The sequence below is a fragment of the Chironomus tepperi genome, unplaced genomic scaffold, assembly GCF_022539635.2.
Source record: "Chironomus tepperi strain 1889 unplaced genomic scaffold, CSIRO-AGI_Ctep_v1 contig_88, whole genome shotgun sequence".
Lineage (NCBI taxonomy): Eukaryota > Metazoa > Arthropoda > Insecta > Diptera > Chironomidae > Chironomus > Chironomus tepperi.
In genome coordinates, this window is record NW_027226210.1 from 145,163 (window position 1) to 164,353 (window position 19,191).

General features: G+C 33.0%; 1 protein-coding gene across 1 annotated transcript in view; it reads right to left on the bottom strand.

The window, feature by feature from the left end:
• Nucleotides 1–19,191, bottom strand: part of LOC139086739 (protein amalgam-like) — a 53,051-nt gene that overhangs the window by 26,147 nt on the left and 7,713 nt on the right. Inside the window, exon 2 of the mRNA XM_070635320.1 lies at nt 15,499–16,002. Within this exon, the coding sequence (XP_070491421.1) occupies nt 15,499–15,565 (67 nt within the window). The 5' untranslated portion in view covers nt 15,566–16,002. The remainder of the gene's footprint in view (nt 1–15,498; nt 16,003–19,191) is intronic.

The window sequence follows — 19,191 nt, forward strand, 5'->3', positions numbered from 1 at the left end:
TTATCATTCAAAGGCCATAAATCTCAGATTGAAAGTTAATATAATTTATTGAAAATAAAAAATTTCAATCGATTAACAAATTAAAAGCATTGCCACATCCATAATCAGAAAAATTGGTCGATAAATTTTAATATATTTCAATTTCTATGACCGCGGGAATTTGTTGCCAAATTTCCCACGATTTTCAAATAATTTTAATGATGAAATTTTTATACTTTTTCCCCTTTTTTCATATTGTGTTCATTTCCGATAAAATTTATGGTTTTTCAACTTTTTTTTTGGATCCCATCCGAAATCCAATCGATCATAAAAATTCATTTATCTCTTTATGCTGCTCATAAATACTCTGAAGTCCTATATTTGACTGAATATGGAAAAAAAATTTTCTTTTTTATCGACGAACTTTTGTTCCAGTTTTGTGAAGCCATAATTCACCATAAAAGTTTTTTCCTAAACTTCTTCATCATACACGCCTTAAATGAGACAACTGAACTTACCCCTATCAGGATGGAGGAGATTCCTATAACTTTTTTTTTTACTATCTTTTCATCTCCGCTTTCAAACTTATGAAAATTTCATTTGACACTATTATGATGGATACATGTGTATGTGGCATGGGTTTAAACTTCAATAAATCATCAACTTTTTTTTTTGTTCTTTTTTTTTATTCCGTCATAATCTATAGCACTCGTATATGTTATCTCATCCACAAGATGAAGACGATGCGGAGCATACGGATGGTAAGCATACAGCATGTACGAGAAACTTTTATTTTATCTATCTTTTTTCATTGAAACTTTGAAGTACGCGAATTGTGCATAAAAAAGTTTTTCTTCTTCTTTTTATTCATCCTACATGCTGAATAAATGAATTTATCTAAGATCATAGAAAATGAAATGGGAACGAATAAAGTTTTAGATTTGAAGGATTCTGTTTTTATGAATGAATGAAGACAAGTAGGAATGGGTTTGGGTATGCTGTAAATTGAGTGATTGATGAGTTTGTTGGAAATTGATTTGATAAGAATATGATGTGATAATTATTGTTACACGTCATTTAAGGGTGAATTTTCATTAATTAAGAATCAAAATTCAATGAAATTGTTAGGGCTTCGCTAAATTTCTTTTCTCAGGATAGTGTTGTAGCTGGGAGAGAGACACAAGCTTGCTGTACTCTCCTTTTCTGGAATCCACTAGGGAACAGGTGTCCTGGTGCTCTAAGAGCAACATGGCGTAGGACAGTAATGAAGGAATGCCAGTAAGATGTCAAAACTGAGAATTTGTACAAGCTTTGTGATTTGGCCAGCAATAGACACAGATGAAAGGCCTTTTGTAGCAACCGAGACTCTAAGTCGGAGCATCCAAGCTCCAAATCGTAACATTAAAGCTCCAAGTCATACTTAAAGCTATGAAAAATCCAGAACTCGAAGTCAACTTAAATTTTATGTGCAACTGAGTTAACTTGAGTCAACTTAAGTCGATCCGAGTCAACTTGAGTCGATTCGAGTCCACTTGAGTCAACCCGAGCCAACTTGAGTCGATCTGAGTCAACTTGAGTCGATCTGAGTCAACTTGAGTCGATCTGAGTCAACTTGAGTCGATCTGAGTCAACTTGAGTCGATTCGAGTCAACTTGAGTCGATCTGAGTCAACTTGAGTCGACTTTTTCATACAAAATCCGATTCTCCAACTTCAAGTTTCTAGAAAACACCAAAAATCACAAATTCACATCATAAATACATCCCCAAAGCACATGCTAACAAGTATTTTGCTATAAAATCTTCCTCGCATTTAATATAAAAAATCTTTTCTATGCACAATCTTTAAAAACTTTTGCTGCGCGATCTTATTTATCTCAAATTTATCTTAGTTTTTCAAGACATTTAAATTTTATGAAGCTAAACTTTTCCTGAATGATGAGAAAGTGACATGAAGTTTCATAATCTTATGAAAAAGTTTTGATTTTTAGTTTTTTTAGAAGCGGAAGTTGAACTTTTTTGAAGGATTTATAATGTTGGTTAATTTTGATGATTTATAAGACACGGAAGTGCTGCTGCATTATGTAATAATTTGAAATTATTATTTTTTGGTGATTCTTCTTTGGCTGTGCTTCAAATTCCCTTCTAACAAGTTTTCGATTTATATTAGCTTTCTTATTATTTACAGAATTATGTAATGATGGAGATGTTCGTAAATTACGTAACATTTAATGCTTTGAATTAGAAGGTCTGCAAAAATCAGGTCAACAAAGCATCAACAAGGAGATTCAGATCAGGAAGTTCATCATTGCTGGGACAGAAGCGCAAGTTTGCTACTCTGTCCTTAAATGGAATCCACAAGGGAAACCATGGATAGATGGTATCCAAGGAAACGGTGATCAGGAGCTCCAAAAGCTACTTGACGCAAACCAGTGAAAAAAGAATGTCAGCTGAATATTCGGACAGACAATTTGTTCAAACTAAGTGATAATGCAGGCATCAGAGTCAGATTGAAAGCCTTTTGTTGAAACCTAAGCTACAAATAGGAACATGTGTTAGCAGGCCCAAGAGCAGCCTTAAGAATATGTTCTCAATAGCAGAGTTAGCCGACAGCACCGCTCTCGAGCATGCTCATCTAGTATATTTAAAGTGAGCAAGCTCTCAAGAACATGCTCTTTGCCTGTTAGGAATGGTTACAAGTAGTAAACAAGTTAATACCGTGGAAAAAGCGCGTCTAAAAATGCTATTTTCAACGTTCCATAATTCACGAACCTTCCCTTTTCTTATTCATAATTCTCCAAGCGGGAAATGTTTATTTTACAAAAGAGGAAGCAACTCAGTCGTCATTTTCCATTCTCTTTTGCTCATCACGAGACAACAATTTTATTCAGTACGCAAATAATTGAGCAAGAAAAGAAAGAAAAAAATCTCAAACTGTGAAGAATTTAACAAGAATTTTCTGCAGAAGTTTATTTAGGAATGATTTGTAGCTTTTTAAGAAGGAATTGATGAAGAGATCTTTAAGAGGGAAGAAAATTTCATTATGAGGAACTTTTTGGATATTAAAAGAAGCGGAAAAGAATTTAAAAACTTTTTATTATATTTTTAGCATTTTTAGGAATTTTCAATAATCGAACTTTATTGAATGAGAAATTCCAATCCATTTAAAATTGAGTCTATGCTGAATTTAACAATCTCTTTTTGTACAGCATGTGAAATATTCTAAAGCCAAATGACAGCCTTAAATCCTAAACGAGTTTGAAGACAATTTTATTCTCAATTTTTCAATATTTTTTTGTGGAAATTCTCATCAAATACCTAAACTTTCCTTTTGTTCACAACCCTCAAGGAATGCTTTTTGCTTTAAACCTTAAAATATTTATTTTCTTTCTTTTCGATTCATTAAGTTGTGTCGATAAAATTCGATTAGTTTAAACTTTTTTTTGCTGCTTCTCTTGTCTATAAAAATGAGAAGAATGGATGTCTATAAAAAAAAGTAGAGAGATAAAGATTCTGGAATTGTTTAGGATATTTTTGTCAGATATTTCTTTGATTTCTTGTGTCAGATATTTCTTTGATTGTTTGTATCATGTGTGCTTAAATGGGTCAGGGATGTACACCACTCGGATGGGGACATGGGACGGCAGTGTTGGTTTTGAGTTTCGTAATGTATTGTTTGGTTTAAGGATTTTTGTATTTGAAGCCTTTCATTAATTTAGATCAAATCATCCACTTCTGGTAACTATTAAGGACCACAAACAGGTAAGCGTTACTTTGACTTAGTGTCGGATTCACACTAGCCTAATGATCAACAGACTTGTTCAAGGTCTGACTTGGACAATCCCAAATGGCATAAATGAAAATATCAAATTATTAAATCAAATGGCCATATGGCTTCCAGAATTGATGTACACCAGCGTCTATTTGATTTTAATAAAATTTGAACCATAGACAGAACCTCAGAGGATTCGTAGTGAAGCCTTTCTTATTTGTGTCGCTTAGATATTGCTCTAATTTCTAGCATAGATCTAGCTCAACTTGCATACCCATAACAAGCAAAGAGATCGCTTTTAGATACCAAAGTGGTATATTGTACCTTGAAAGCATGCTCTTTGTCTGTTAGGGATAGCTACTGAGAGGAAAACCAGAGAAACTGCTTTGAAATAATTATTGAATACATTTCATGAAATTATTGACATTTCATGGTGAGCTTGTGACTTGACATTTAATGGCAAATTACTCAAATATCAAGCTTACATATGACTTGACATATGGTCGACTAAACGTAGATTGACGCAGACTAATCTCTAGGCTCCAAAATTCATTGAATATCCTTAACCACATCTTTATTAATGAAGAAGGAAGCCATGAGTCACAATCGATCTGAACGGCCAACGAGGTGAAGACGTACATCCATAATAATAATAATAATGAAGAAGGATTCTATAGATCCGATGTGATTACACAAAGCAAAGAGCTAGAGGCACTTTGATCCTGATTCTTGTCAGAATCTATTGCTACATATCGTTATTCATATGAATAAGTAAACATCAAGTGATATGTGAATCTATTGGAAAAGATACGACACATCCATTTCTTAGAAGATCAAGAATCACCATTTCTCTTTCATCCTTTTTGGCAATGTCTAATGCATTCCAGGAAGCACTTTGTTGTACGAAAATCCAAAAAATATTAAATTTTGTAGAAATATTCCATTCTCAATATGCATCGGATTATCACGTTCGTTTTAAAAATATTCAAGCCATGCCTTAGAAATCTGACGGAATTTATTCACGAAAAGACATAAAATGAAATCAGACTCCCGTAAGAATTGGAAGCAAAAAAAAATTAAGCAAAAAAAATCTTAAAAAGGATTTTGCTTCATAAAAAGCAGCAATTCATACACTAAAATCATATGTATAAGCTTATATAGCTTAGAAAAGCTTATGCCAGCAATTCCATTCGAATTATTTCAAACAGTTGAAGATGAGATAAAAGAGAAGAAAAAATGGAAAGCAACAGCAATTGCTCCTTCGAGTAAGATAAAGCACTTTTTTTTGCCTTTCACATTCTTTGTAGCTTCTGCTCGCTTGCCTTCTTATTTCTGTGAGCTATCGATTTTCCTTTTTTGTGCTTTTATATGAAAATATTTTCTCATTTAAAGGATTCTTTCCCTTCGATTTCTAGATATAACAAAGAGAAATTCTCTACTGTTACTATTATTTTTTATGTACATACAAACACAGTCAGGGGGGTATAGGAATGCATTGTAATTTTGTTGCAATTTGTGGAACTGTTGCATTAACTTCGAGCTATAAAATAATGCTTTTCTTTCTAGTTCAATTGAATTATAAAGAAGAGCAGTTGTGGTAGGGAAGTTATTATTTTATGTGGGATGTAAGGAGCATTTACTTGGGTTGATGTGGTTTGATGAACGGCGGTTGGTTGGAAGCTGCAAGGAAAACGGCGATCAAGAGTTTTACAAGCTCCTTGACATTGAACAATAATGAAAGAATGTCAGCTTCACGTGCTGTAATATAATATTTACAAACTAGGTGACAGGGCAAGCTACAGAGTCTGAAAAGAAGTCTTTTACTGTAGTCTAAGCTCTACATAACAGGCACGTATTCAGCAGAAGGTAGCTTGGGTGGTCAAAGCTTCCATTTTCCATCTTGATCAATGTTATCTAAGCACTCTGTGATAAGGCCAGCAATAGAGTCAGATGGAAGGCGTTTTGTAGAATCCTAGGCTCCACAACGGAGCATGCTGGCAGTAAGGAGTAAGTATCAAGTCTAGAATATTGGTGTTCAACCTGTGAGACTTGCTACACTAGTGTATCGTAAATTATGCTTAGATGTGATGTAAGAATATTAGAAAACCTTAATGATTGACTTCAAAATCCCTGCTCTTGGTATGACTATACAGTATTTCAATGCAACGTATCTAGCCACAATTTGTGTGTCGCGAATCACACAAACCGAGTTGGTGTGACTAGAACAGCGAAAAAGCATTCGAATTGAACTAGACTATCCCTGAAATCGAGCCCGGGATATTTGAGTCGATTGCCCAGCTTCCTAACCAACTTGATCATTGCCATTTTTCGCTGCTCATGACTAGATGAGTTCTAGAAGGGCACACTAGTGTGTCCTCAATTATACTTAGATGTAAACTTGAAGAAATTCGAAAGTCTCAAATGACTGACTCCATAACCTTCCCACCTGACTAAAATCCTTCTCTTGACATGACGATCTCTAAATACATCCCAATAGCAAGCACACCTTTTAAGACAAACTGCCATCCCCAAAGCATAAATCATCACAGCACACAAAAACCTTTAGCATTAAAAATACAAACAAATTGAAAATTGATAAATAAAAAGAGGGGGTAAAATATAGAAGCTTTTTGTGCACAAATGAATGCGAGCATATTGCTTTGTCGATTGCAGCAAAAATAATAGGAATCGAACAAAACATTTTCTTGCTGATAAAAGAAAAAAAAAATAATTCAATTTATGAAAAATTGGAGCAAAAACCATTTAATCGTTATTTTTATGGGTTTTGAGTGTTTCAGTTTGTGGATGTGCTGTGTGACTCTATGGGAAAAAAGTTTGAATTGAAAAAAATTCAATTAAGGAGTTTTACGGAATTTTATGTAATTAAAATTTGCACAAAGAATCGTTCAAAAATGGTGTTCAACTAAAAAATAAGCTCATTATAGCTTCCATCAGTCATAAAGCTTTCACACCTCGAGTTGGACGTCAACATTGAATGACATTTAAGCTCAACAACGTGCCCGTAATTTGATTTCAAGTTAATGGACTTTTTTTTTCTCTTCTTTCGATGAATTTTTCTGTAATTTTAATTAGTGACTTAATATTGCTCTTGATAATTATAAATTTGCGGTCTATTTGGTCAACCACATTTTACAGATTAACGCTGTATAATGCAAAACTTTTTAAATTATGCTGAGTTTTTTTTAATTAAAAATTTTGCATGAAAATCTGAATTTTTGCTTTGGTTTGAAATGTAATTTTGAGTTTCCCGAGCGACACAAGTGAATAAGGCTCTGCTACGGAGCCGCTGAACCTCATTTCCTTACTTTGCAATCATTTGAACTCTAAACAGAGCCTGATTTCATTTGGTACTAATAAAAGAGGATAAACGGAGTCTTTGAAGCTCCATGACCGACTCTTCTTCATTTATGCCCACCGGGCTACCATAAATTCACTAAATTCAACCCCAACAAATGACTTTTCATCCACAAATCCAATCAATTATAAGTCAAAAGCAAAAACTATTCGCACAACTAGTAATAACTTTTCTGTCATTTGCAGCTTAATAGGAAAACTATTGCTAAAGCGACACAATTTCTCTCTTTTATCAGAAATAATTATAGAGCACTCAAGACATATCCCTAGGATGTTCAACGACAATGAACAGAAAAATTTACAATTCATTGACCTTTAAGTAGTTTTTTTTTACTTCATGCGATATTAAATGATAAATGCTTTTCGAGATGTGACTTTGAATGTAATGCTGTAGACGAGAATTATGAACGAGAAGAGATGTGCTGTGGATGGAAGAGAAAATGTCATTTTGATGGATATCTAGCATTTTTCAATGGGATGATTTACTTTTGTGTGTGAGAGTTGGTGATGGAAGATTTTACTGTGGGAATTGGAACAGCCTGAAAAATCATTTAGTTGTTAAGATTGTTGAGATCCATAGCTTTAACTAGGGTGATTCGCGGGTAATAATTGTTTAAGGGACGTGGATGCGAGCCAGACCTCTGGACTCAATTAAAGTGGAATAAACGCCATTTTTGATGACATAATTGCCTGTAATCTACAAATAAAGACTTTGAGCTGCGTTCCTGCTGCATATGATTCAAAATAGGACAAATGAATGAATTCTGCTGTTGAGACTCGAGAACCTATAATAGCCGGGTCGACATTGCGATAATCCAGAACAGATTAAGCTGAGTGCACGCTCGTGAGCATGCTTTACTAGTTTATTCAAGTAGAGCAGGTTCTTGGCAGCATGCTTTTAGCCTGTTAGGGAATTAGGTACCAAATTAATAAACCATTCTGCTATCAAGCTAGATCGACTCACTAAGAAGCCCCAAACCAGCAATAATTCTACATATTTCAAGTATTTTCATGAACTTCATCTTCAAATTATTTTGATGACCTCAGGTAAAATGAAGTCTTTGTCTTTTACAAAAGTACCTCCCCCAAATGTCCATTACTTTTTCGTTGTCTTAATTTGAATGTTTCTTTCGTTTTGATCATTTTTCTATTTTTTCATCTACTTAGAAACTCTTCTTATTCTGTCCATAAATTCAATAAATATGAAGAATGCCAATAAAGAGACTTGAAGATGCACAGTCCAAATTGTTCACATCACAAAACTATTTCATGTAAAAATTAAGAGTAAAAAATTCAATAAAAATATTTTCATACTTTTTGCAGGAATAAGAGCCATTGTAAAGTATAAAGTCCAGCTTGGACATGAAGAGGAATAAAGGAAGAAAAGTTGAAGAAAAAAACAAGAAGAATTAAGACGGTTTAAATGATTAATGGCTTTATAATGATACAAGCAAAAAAATTACGCCAAGAAAGATCCCATAAAAAATATTGAATGTCAGTGCAGGCAGAAGGAAGGAAAATTTGGGCAAAATGATATCGGATGAATTTTCTGGTGGTTGTAGAAGTAAAAATACGAGAAAATAGCTTGGCAATTGGGTTGAATAATTCCTAGAATTGAATATTTGGAGATTTAAAATAAGCTGGACTAAGTTTTTAAAAGGTTTTTATGCTGGAAATATTGGAAATTTTAAAGATTTTCATGCTTGATGTTTATCATTTCTCTTTCATGCTTGATGCTCATCAGTAATGAATTTATTGGATATTTTTATGCATTTTGAAGTATTTTTATAAATAAATTGATTTTTTTAGATGCACTTTGAATCATGTCAATGAAAAAAGCCAGATTCTGGGTCCTTTCTGTGATTATTGGAACTTCCGCGTGGTTCAGGGCTGGCACTTTATTTCATTTTGTTGATTTTCTTCGAAAGTAAGAGCAAATTCAAATGGGATCAAGAGCGAATTCAATAGTGAGGAGGGATTTGATGTCAAATTCATAACTTACTCCGTTCCTCATCCCCTTGCACCCCTTTACAGCCTCAGATTTTTCAATACTTAAACTACAATATAGCAAAAATCTACAAAATTCACCATCAAAAAATCACTTTAATAAATCCCAAAAAACCACAAAAATCCTCTCCTTACCATACCCAAGCCATCACTCACTCATCCCTCAAATGAGATAACAAAACAGACCCCCGTCCGTCGTCATTCATCGTCGTCAACATAAAAAAGAAACGAAAAAGTTTATGATTCTGAAAATTCGTGAATATTCTGCATGAGTATAACAATCCACTCTATACATTTTTACAGTCCAAAAAAAGCGTCGGCTCAACATAAACTGTACAAAAATTGTGTATTCAAATGCGTCATGGCGAAGACAGAACTGACAAAAAGAAGGAAGTAAGGAAGAATTAAGGAATAATGATGCTGATGAAATTAATCTTTTCCTCAAATTTCCTACACATTAAGTTGTTACTTTATGTCTTTAAAGAAGATAATGTTTAAACTCGTTGTGGCTCATTTTCATGAGATTAGAGTTACAGGATCTGTGGAACTTTGACGATGATATTTGCATGAAGGCTTGTCATGATGGAAATATAATAGCAAACTAAAGGATGAAATGATTGAGTTGGGATACACATTTTTTGTGAATAGAGCTTCGGTGCATATTCTGTGAATGAATAGAATTATTATGACTGTATATGCTGTTTAAAGGATGAGAGTTCAAGGGATGGTGAACTGTTGCCAATTAAGGTGAGCTGGTTTTCTATTGGAAATCAACAGTGATAACATCCCTAATTGCAATTTTGCTGTTTAAAGCTTGAGTTTACTGACATTTGATTGACTTACTTACATTGGGGACGTTCACTTAGTACGTAACGCGAAAAATGGACTTTTTGACCCCCTCTTCCATTCGTAGTGCAGCCCTTCTCTAAGAGCGTTACGCAATAAGTGAAAGGTTCCTTACTAAGCTGGTCGGAAGTATCAGTTTGTGATTCATGGCCTCTCTTAGGTTATCTAAAAGCAAGTCTATTGCTAACTGACTTCTGGCAATTACCAATACCAAATGCTGCATTTTCTCTATCAATACCAAAACCTGATTGACTTGGAGTCGACTTTTCACTCAAAAACACTTCCAAAAGTACTGTATCAAGCTATACTTCTACCAAGGAAGCAGGTTCAAACATGATTGTGTCTGTCAGTATAGTGTCCGCCCCTTGACTTCAAGTTTATCTCTTAGATAAACTTAGATGCAGTCAGCAATTGTAATCATTACTATATATTCCATACCCGACAATTCCCAACCCTCTCAAAAAATATTAATATTCTATTATAATATTTCTAAAGACGTCTCATTCAATACATTGTAGCATATAATTCCCAACCGAATTGCGTATGCATGCAGCACTACTTCTACTTCACAAAAATGAATTTCAATTTTAATTCTCATATAAGTTTCTATCTTGTAATACAATTTCTATTCACTTAATAACTTTTTTTCTACTTTGATAATGCAATTCAAATTTTCTAGCATGTTTGAAAGCTGTTAATATTCTGAACGATGAAAATGTTTCAAGACAAGATGAGATGATTTCTTTTGAATACAAATTTAGATTTTAATTTGATATAAATGTTGAACTTAGGAATTTTATTTTTTTGAAAATTGCAGACAATTTTTGTGTGTCTCGGATTTTTATTAAGGTTGAGTTCATTATACTGGTAATTTTTGAATAAATTTTGGGAGTTTGAGACTTTTTGTTAAATATGATTTGGGTGTGGTAGTCGTTGGTACAAGCTTTGTCATGTGCCCAGTAACAGAGTCAGATATAAGGCCTTTTGTAATAAACTAGGCTTCAAGTCGGAGCATTGTTCCAGTAAGTAAGCAAGTAAATAGTTGGTACGGTTAACTGGATGGTCGTATTTGATTCGGTCTGCACTATGTGGCTTGGATTAACGGTCTAGAAGGAATAAACTACTAGAAGGAGGATTTGGTACATGGTGGTGTTAAGATAAGTGCCGTAAAAGACAATAAGAATTCAAATCGAAAATATTGCTAAAAATCGAATTAAATCTAAATTAATTGTGGAAATTTGAGCCAAAATTCAACAATATTGTCCAAATTATAGCCAAAATTGTCGAAAATAGCAATTAATCTTCAAAATTCTTGAATCGAAATTTGAACTCCGTCGCAAAATTGTAAAACCTTATTCACTCCTCATCTTCCCCTTGAAATGCTTTAGAATTACGTTATTTCAGCATTTTCCCCAAAAATGCTTAAATTTTCAATTTTCCCCACATTTTCAAAATCAATCATTGATGACCCGACAATACCTCATCCAAATTCCAACAATTCTCACCATTTATATCAATATCAAAGTCCATAACCCTTTAACACGATCCGCACCTATAAAATTGATCTAAACAATGCTCCTCAACCTTTTTTTATTCAAGCCTTTAAGCAGTTCACTGCGATTATTGATTCATTCATGAAAAAAAATACCCCAAAAGCATTTACATCGAAAGGAAACAATCATCATGAACGGAATCGCTTTTGAGATCAGAAATCGATTTGCTATAACCTTTTTTTCCACTCGCATACCATACAAAGTGATATGCAATAAATGATGATGATTTTTGGTAGATTCATTGAGTTGCTGAAGCATTTTCTATGAATAAATAATGTAAATTCTTTTAATGGATTTTTATTCTATGAAAATAATCATCATTGAGGTTCATTGTTATCGGAACAATATTCCTTTATGTCTAGATCAATCTTTAAGAGTCGGGAAGCACTTCCTCATTCACAAATCGATTTTTTAAACAATTTTTCCCCAAATTCACAAGACAAAATTTATTCATTCCTTGATTTAACCTTGATAATGTCTAAGGTTACAGGTTAATGTCCCATTATGAATACAAATAAGCTTTTCTAATGATGTGTTAAGTTCATCGACTTAATTTAATGAAATTTGTTCTCCTTAACAAGTGCCATTAATGCTATCATAATGACAGAGTTCATTTGTTGATAAGAGGATATGTCTGGGAACTTTTTTTTGTGTATGTTGAATAATGAGTCATTTTTGTATTGGATATAGTGGTATGAGGACAGTCAGCATATACTGGTAATTTTAATATTGCCAGGATTGTTACTGATGTTATCAGGATTTGTTAAAATCTGCAGTTAGCACGAACATGCAAAAAAGCGTGGATCTGATAATTTTAAAAGCGTGAACTTGAATAAATGTTTGTTTGAGGCTTGAAAGGTCAGAAGCAGTTTGAAGTTTTCATTGTTTAAATTCATCCCGAATGACACAAGTCGATAAATCGATCAAAAATTCGCTCACAAGCAGACATGACTCTGATTTATTGAAGGATTTGGTTTAAATCGAATTGTGCTATTCAGACACATCCAGTCGAGGACGAACAAATGCTCAAAACTCGAAATAATTGTCCCGAGCAGAACAATGCATTCACTGGAGCACTGCTACGTTGTTGTGTCAATGAAAAGACATATGAGTGCCTGACGACAACATGATAGCTTTTATGCTTCTTTTTATACCACGAGTCATCATACCAGAGTCATGTCTGGTGCCAAATATTGAGATGATTAACCGACTTATTATTCGGGCAAGGGTGTAGACAAGAATTTTTTCAAAAACGTATGGTTTGACCTTAAATCCACATTCTACCCCCTAAAAACGATCTACATTCAGTTATACTTAGTCTATGACACCCTAATCCGAAACATTTGCAATAAATATCCCGAAAATCTCATCATAAATTCCTAATTTTACCCTAAATTTCACTAAATTATTCCTCATCACTTCAGTCTCATCACATAGCCAATCAATGATTTATTATTCGCCTATTATGAACTAAGTTGAACTTGTGCATAAACTACAGCATTGTTAACTTAATTGCACATTCATTAAACAACAGATGAGTATCAATTACCATTTACTGTAGCTCAGATGTACTTTCTAAAATGCATTTTGTAAATCGAACAGTTTTGTGTAATTAGAGCAACAAAATATGGCAGGGATGTAGTTAGGATGTAATAAAATGGAGTGAATTTTTGAATATTTGATTTCACTTAGTTATGTTTTGTCAGAGCTTGAAGTAGACTCAGATTTTATGTGGAAAGTCGACTTGAGTCTACCTACTCCATACAAAATTTGAGGCAAATTTGAGGTCCGCGTTTCGCTTTTTAGGGGAAAGAAAGGTCTAAAAAACAAAAATTTAAAGCTTGTTAGATAGAGCTGTCTTTAGACATTCCCTATGCGCAACAATGGGCCCTCGTGCGCACCATACAAGGAAGTTAAGAAGAAAGGCATGTTCCCCATAGTAAACATAACGTATACAACCTACATAAGTGAACGGTACCCTAGAAAATTCGAGAATTTCAAGCATAAGGAGACAAATCCCCCCTCAATCCCACTCTCCTCCATGCCTCAAGTACAACAAGTTTAACTTCTCACAAACTCAATAATTATGTATAAAATACCATAAATTTACCTCACTAACCAGATCATTTAATCTACTTCAAGGCATTAAGCAATTTCGTCCTTAATTAATATGTAAAGCTTAAAATACCATAAAGTGCTTTTAAAGTTTATGTAAACTCCACTCTAATAGACTCAGTTAATTCGATAGAAAAATAATAATTTAATTAAAAATTTATCGAATTTTTCATTGTTCTCGGATAATTTATTAATTTTTCGCTTAATTAACTTTTATGGCACGTTTTGAAAGTTCTTATTTTTTGTGGATGGATGTGGATGAATATTGCTAAAAAGAAGGACAGCGACAGAACTGTTCTTAATTTTTTTGAGGTAAATTTGTCGTTTTTGGAGAATTTTGTCGCAGACTTAATAAGATGAACGTGCTGAAATTCATAATGAATTAATAAGCATGAATGTTGAGGATCCTTAAAAGTTTTCATTCAGTTTTCTTACAAATTGAATTTATTAAGAACGTAAAATGTGAAGACCATCCACTTATGTACATCATGTACTTGAACATCAAAGTCAATATTTCACAAAAGGACATCAACTTTGTGTATAATAAGGAAAATGAAGAAACGTGAGAAACTGAAAGAATATTGATGCAGAAAAAAGTATCTCAAAATATTGATAAAGGCAGCAGCAACGATGCGAGAAAGGCAAAATGATGGAGATTATTCCATAGACTAGAGCATAAATTATAAACAAGAAATTATAAAGAACAGCATATTTTCTCATGATATATTTTACCATGGCGTAGGATAAAAAGAAAAGACTAGAGGAATAGCGACGGATAGCATAAAAAATCACAGCACAGCATTGTATTATTAAGTATAGAGGAATGAATATAAGCACAATAAAAATGTTTATATTTTAAAATGGAGGATGGAATGAGATGAAAGAAAGAAGGTTGCTTATTTCTTGCTGGACGCTGGAATTGGTTTTGGGTGCATTTTTGGACATTCTAAAATTTGTAATTTAATTTTTGTTGCATTCAAAATTTAAAAAATTTTGAATTTATGAATTTATGAAATTTAAGAAATTTCGAAATTTGAAATTTAAGAAAATTTTGAAATTTAAGAAAATTTGAAATTTACAAAAATTTAAAAATTGAAATTTAACAAAATTTGAAAATTAAGAAAATCTAAATTTTAAGAAAATTTAAAATTTAAGATTTTAAGAATTTGAATTCAAATTTAAGATTTAACTTTTTTTTCAATAATTTTTTATGAAATTCAATCTTTTTTCATTCTAAAATTTATGAAAAGATTTTCAATTTAAAAGACTGAATTTTTTAATTTCATTTAAAATTCTTGAAAATGATTCTGTTCATTTATTCTTTAACGTTAAAAGCAAAAATGCAGATTTGAAAAACTTTTGAAAAACTAATTTTCAAAATGATTAATTTCTTTAAAAATTAATTTTAAGTCATTCTCTAATTTTGTATTTTTAACTTTTCAATTTTTAACTTTTTAATCTTTAATTTTTCAATTTTTAATTTTCTAATTTTCCAATTTTATTAAATTTTTCTTTTCTTGTTAAATTTGAAATTTTCAAAGAAGATGTTTCAATCTAAATTTTTTGAATTTTCATTTTTTTTTCCAAATTTTTAATGTCTTTAATTAAAAATTTTCTATTTTCATTTTAAAATTTTCAATTTAATATTTTCAATTTAAAAATTTTAATTTTCAATCTAAAACTTTAAATTTATTATTTTTCATTTATAATTTCCTTTAAATTATATGTTTTTAAAGCTTCAATATCCAGTTTAAAAAATGTCAAAAAAGGCCATAAAATCCAAAAATGCACCTTCCAAATAATAAAAAATAAAAAAAACTGTAATAAAACATTTGTCATTCACAAAAGACTTACCATTTATATTCATGAATAAAAATAAGTTGTACAAATAGAGTTTTATAAATCCCCATATAATCCGCATTATGGTGTATCCGACAATGCATAAAGTTGAGGATCATCAGCATATATACAGCACTATAACTATTATTATTTTAATAATAATGTATCTTATTTAATTTTATAGTATAACACACACTTATGTACACTTAGTTGTAGATTTTTTGGGAATATATAGTCAAAGTTCCACAATTTTAAGCACTGTAGATGCGATGAATGGATGTAATGTATGACTTTAAATATTTATTTGTATCATTTCCTCAATCCATTCATCCAACACAAGTCTTTTATTGTTTAAACACGACACAATCAGTGAACTTTCTTCCATGTCTTCACATTTCCTTTTCTCGTTCCTTCATGTCATTTTGAGATGTTCTTTTACTCTCTTTAAAATGAACTTACAGTCATCACGTCAGTGTCTGACTCAAAAAAAATATTATCTTGCGTTGAATTACAACTCAGCTGCAATTGTAACAAGAACGAAAATCAGGACAAGCAGAACAGACACAAAAAAAAAATTGGATGAAGAGATAAAAAGTTAGTAAAGGACTTTTCATATCTCTCATCGCCACTACATGATTTTACACTTTCTATAATTTCATTTTATTTTTTTCTGCAGTGTCCCTTGTCAGAGATTTTGTCAGAATTTTATCGGATGTTGTCTAGACAGAAGATGAGGGTTGGGGGGAAATGTTTTAGGAAATTTAAATAGAATATTTCAAAGATTTTGATCTTGATTGACTGGAGGATATATTTTGTGCTGGAATGAAAGCTCAGCGGGAGCTTGGATGAAAGAAAGAGCTTTGGGAGCGATTTTATAATTTATTTCATTTATAGAGCTATATTTGCTGAATTGAGCAATGTACAGCGTAGCTGCTGGGACATTACTAATGATTTTCAACATCGAGAATAGGAAGTCTTGATCAAAACCGAGTTTTTGGAGTATTTTCTTGGAGATACCGTCTCAATCTTGAAAATTCATCGAATCCAAGACTTCGACAAACCCATAACACAGCTTCAAAGCTAGCTTAATGCAAAAATGTCAAAAAAATTGCCCCAGTGGCAGTGGGACTGCTGTTTTGACCCCATTTTGATGGAATTCTTACTTATAACCTAATTTAGAACACTTGATTGACTTTATAGAGTGATAATTAGGTCTAGGTCAGGAGTTTACAAGCTTTTTGATGCACAGTACACTATAGGATCCATTCACTTACTAGGTTACTCTAAAATTGAACTTTTTGAACCTTTTCTTGTTCCTTCCTAACTGATTCTTCATGAAAACCTTCCAAACAAGTATCCCCAAGTCTAATAATCCAAAGCAAAAGTGGACACTAAGTTTAATGCAATAGTGTGAAATCTGTATGCCCGGCTTTCTAATCCTATGAACCAGAGCTTGAAGTCGAGTCGAGTCAGCTCGAGTCGTCTCAAAAAGAAAAGTATCGACTCGAGTCGACTTGAAGTGTTTTTGGGAGTTTTTGGGTCGAGTCGAGTCGACTCAAGTCGACTTCAACTATATCGACTTCGAGCTCTGCTATGAACTTTATACCGTGTCCGGTTTCGGTTAAAGCATACAGTCAAGGTGTTTCGCGAAATATTAAAGGTTGCCCACCACTAGCTTAATATCTCACATTTTGTATTGACACTAGAGCCTTCTTTAAAAACAACCCAATACCTAGAATTTCAGCTACATGATACATGTTTCACAGTAAAACAACGAATTAACCCAGATGTAATTCAATAGAACATATAAAGGCCAACAAGTCAATGATGAATTTAATTAAAATCCCTTTCTGTTGATGAAATAAAATTCCACATATATCATAAAGTAAGTAGTACTCTACAATCGAGAAAGACCCTGGAATTGAATGCAATTTTACTACAAGAGCACACATTTCAATGCCTTTTTCACGATGAAAAATGTTCAATTCAGAGTGTCGAGATTTATGCATCAAGTTTATTCACATGGACATTCGAGAATGTAGAGGAATAATAAAAAAAAGGAATTCCAATGATGACGATGATAAAGGCAAAAAAAGAGTTGAAATTTATGGTTCAAGAGATCTACAATCGCTTGTTTCTTTTACTATTCATGTAACAGGAAATGGTTATCACTATTTCGATGCAGTTCTTTCATATCTTACTCATCTATCTTTTTGTGTATGCTTTGAATGAACTAATATTGCTATAACTGATGTACATTATTCCGATAGTTTTGAGCTGAATGAGAATATATGTATGTGGGTTTGGGATTTATTTAAGGGATATTGGGCTTGATTGTGAGCGCATTTTTGGGATGTGATTGGGAATTTAGGAGAGATTAGGTCATGCTGGGAGTTGCTTTGAGTCAACCTTGACCGTAAAACCTACATTTTAGAGTAGAGTCGGCTATAAGGGTGGAGATAAGTTGGAAAATAGAGCAAATGATCGATTTTATGCCTTTGGCTCGACTCTAGTCGATTTGATCACAAACAGCACAACTTGTTCGTCAGGACACCAGTATGTCATCATATCAGCAGTAAAATTCTAAGCAAGGCACCTTGACTTCACCATATTGCCTGATTTAGACTGCTTACAATGCGGTTCGTTCTTCATCCCCAAAATTCTTGCCTTCTTAGCTTAGTCAAGCTGAGTCAGACTTAGGCTGAATCAGTCTGTCTTCAGTAAGGTCGACTTTAAGCACCAGCACCAGTTCCTTGAATATAACTTTGAATCAGTGAAATCTAAACCCCAAATTTAAATCAAATCCAATCTCAAAACCACCTCAAATCTTTGTTAAATTCACAGACGACAAATTGTTCTGTTCAGTCTCCTATAAAACTGTCATCTCCCTCAAAATCACTCGATAAAGCACAAAATGAGAGACTCAGATATAGAACAAGAAAAAATATCGTTAGTAGATAAATCCATCAACAGCAATTCACTTGGAAATTTATGAGCATAAATTCACAAAAAATGGGGAGAAAATGTGTCTGGTGCTTCTTGAGCAAGAAAGCACTGCTTTTGCTTCATCTTCAATCCACAGCATTTCGTTGTGCATTTCAAAAGGAAATAAATTTTTCACTCTATATTTAATGTGATTGCATATTTCCATTTATTTTATATTTATTTGTATGCTGGATGTTATCCCCTTTTTTGCTTTCGAGATCTATTATAATTTATTTGTGGTGCATGCTTTGTAATTTTAATGGACTGACTGCCCGAGTGACATAAATGAAGAAGCCTGATTGGCAAAGAGATTGCTTTTAGGTATCGTTGTGGTCGTTCTGTACCATGAAGTGCCAAATTTAGTCAAAAAGTACTGAATGAAGCCGAAAAGTGCCGATTGTAGCCGAAGATTGACGAATGTACCCGAGTAATGCCGATTTTAGCCGAAAAGTTCCAATTGTAGTTGAAACTGTTTGCCTGTTAGGAGAAGGCTCCACAAAAGCTTTTTAATTGACACTAAATGGAAGCCGCATGTAATTCGAATGGATACCATATTCCTGACTATACAAAAGTACGTTAGAACTAGACATCAACTGGACATTAACTTGCCATTAACTAGTTGTAACGTATTTTTGTCCACTCAGGATAGAGACAGCTTCTATTTAGTGTCAATAGAAGAGCATCCGTGGCAGAGCCTTGTATTTCTGTATCGCTCGGGCTGAT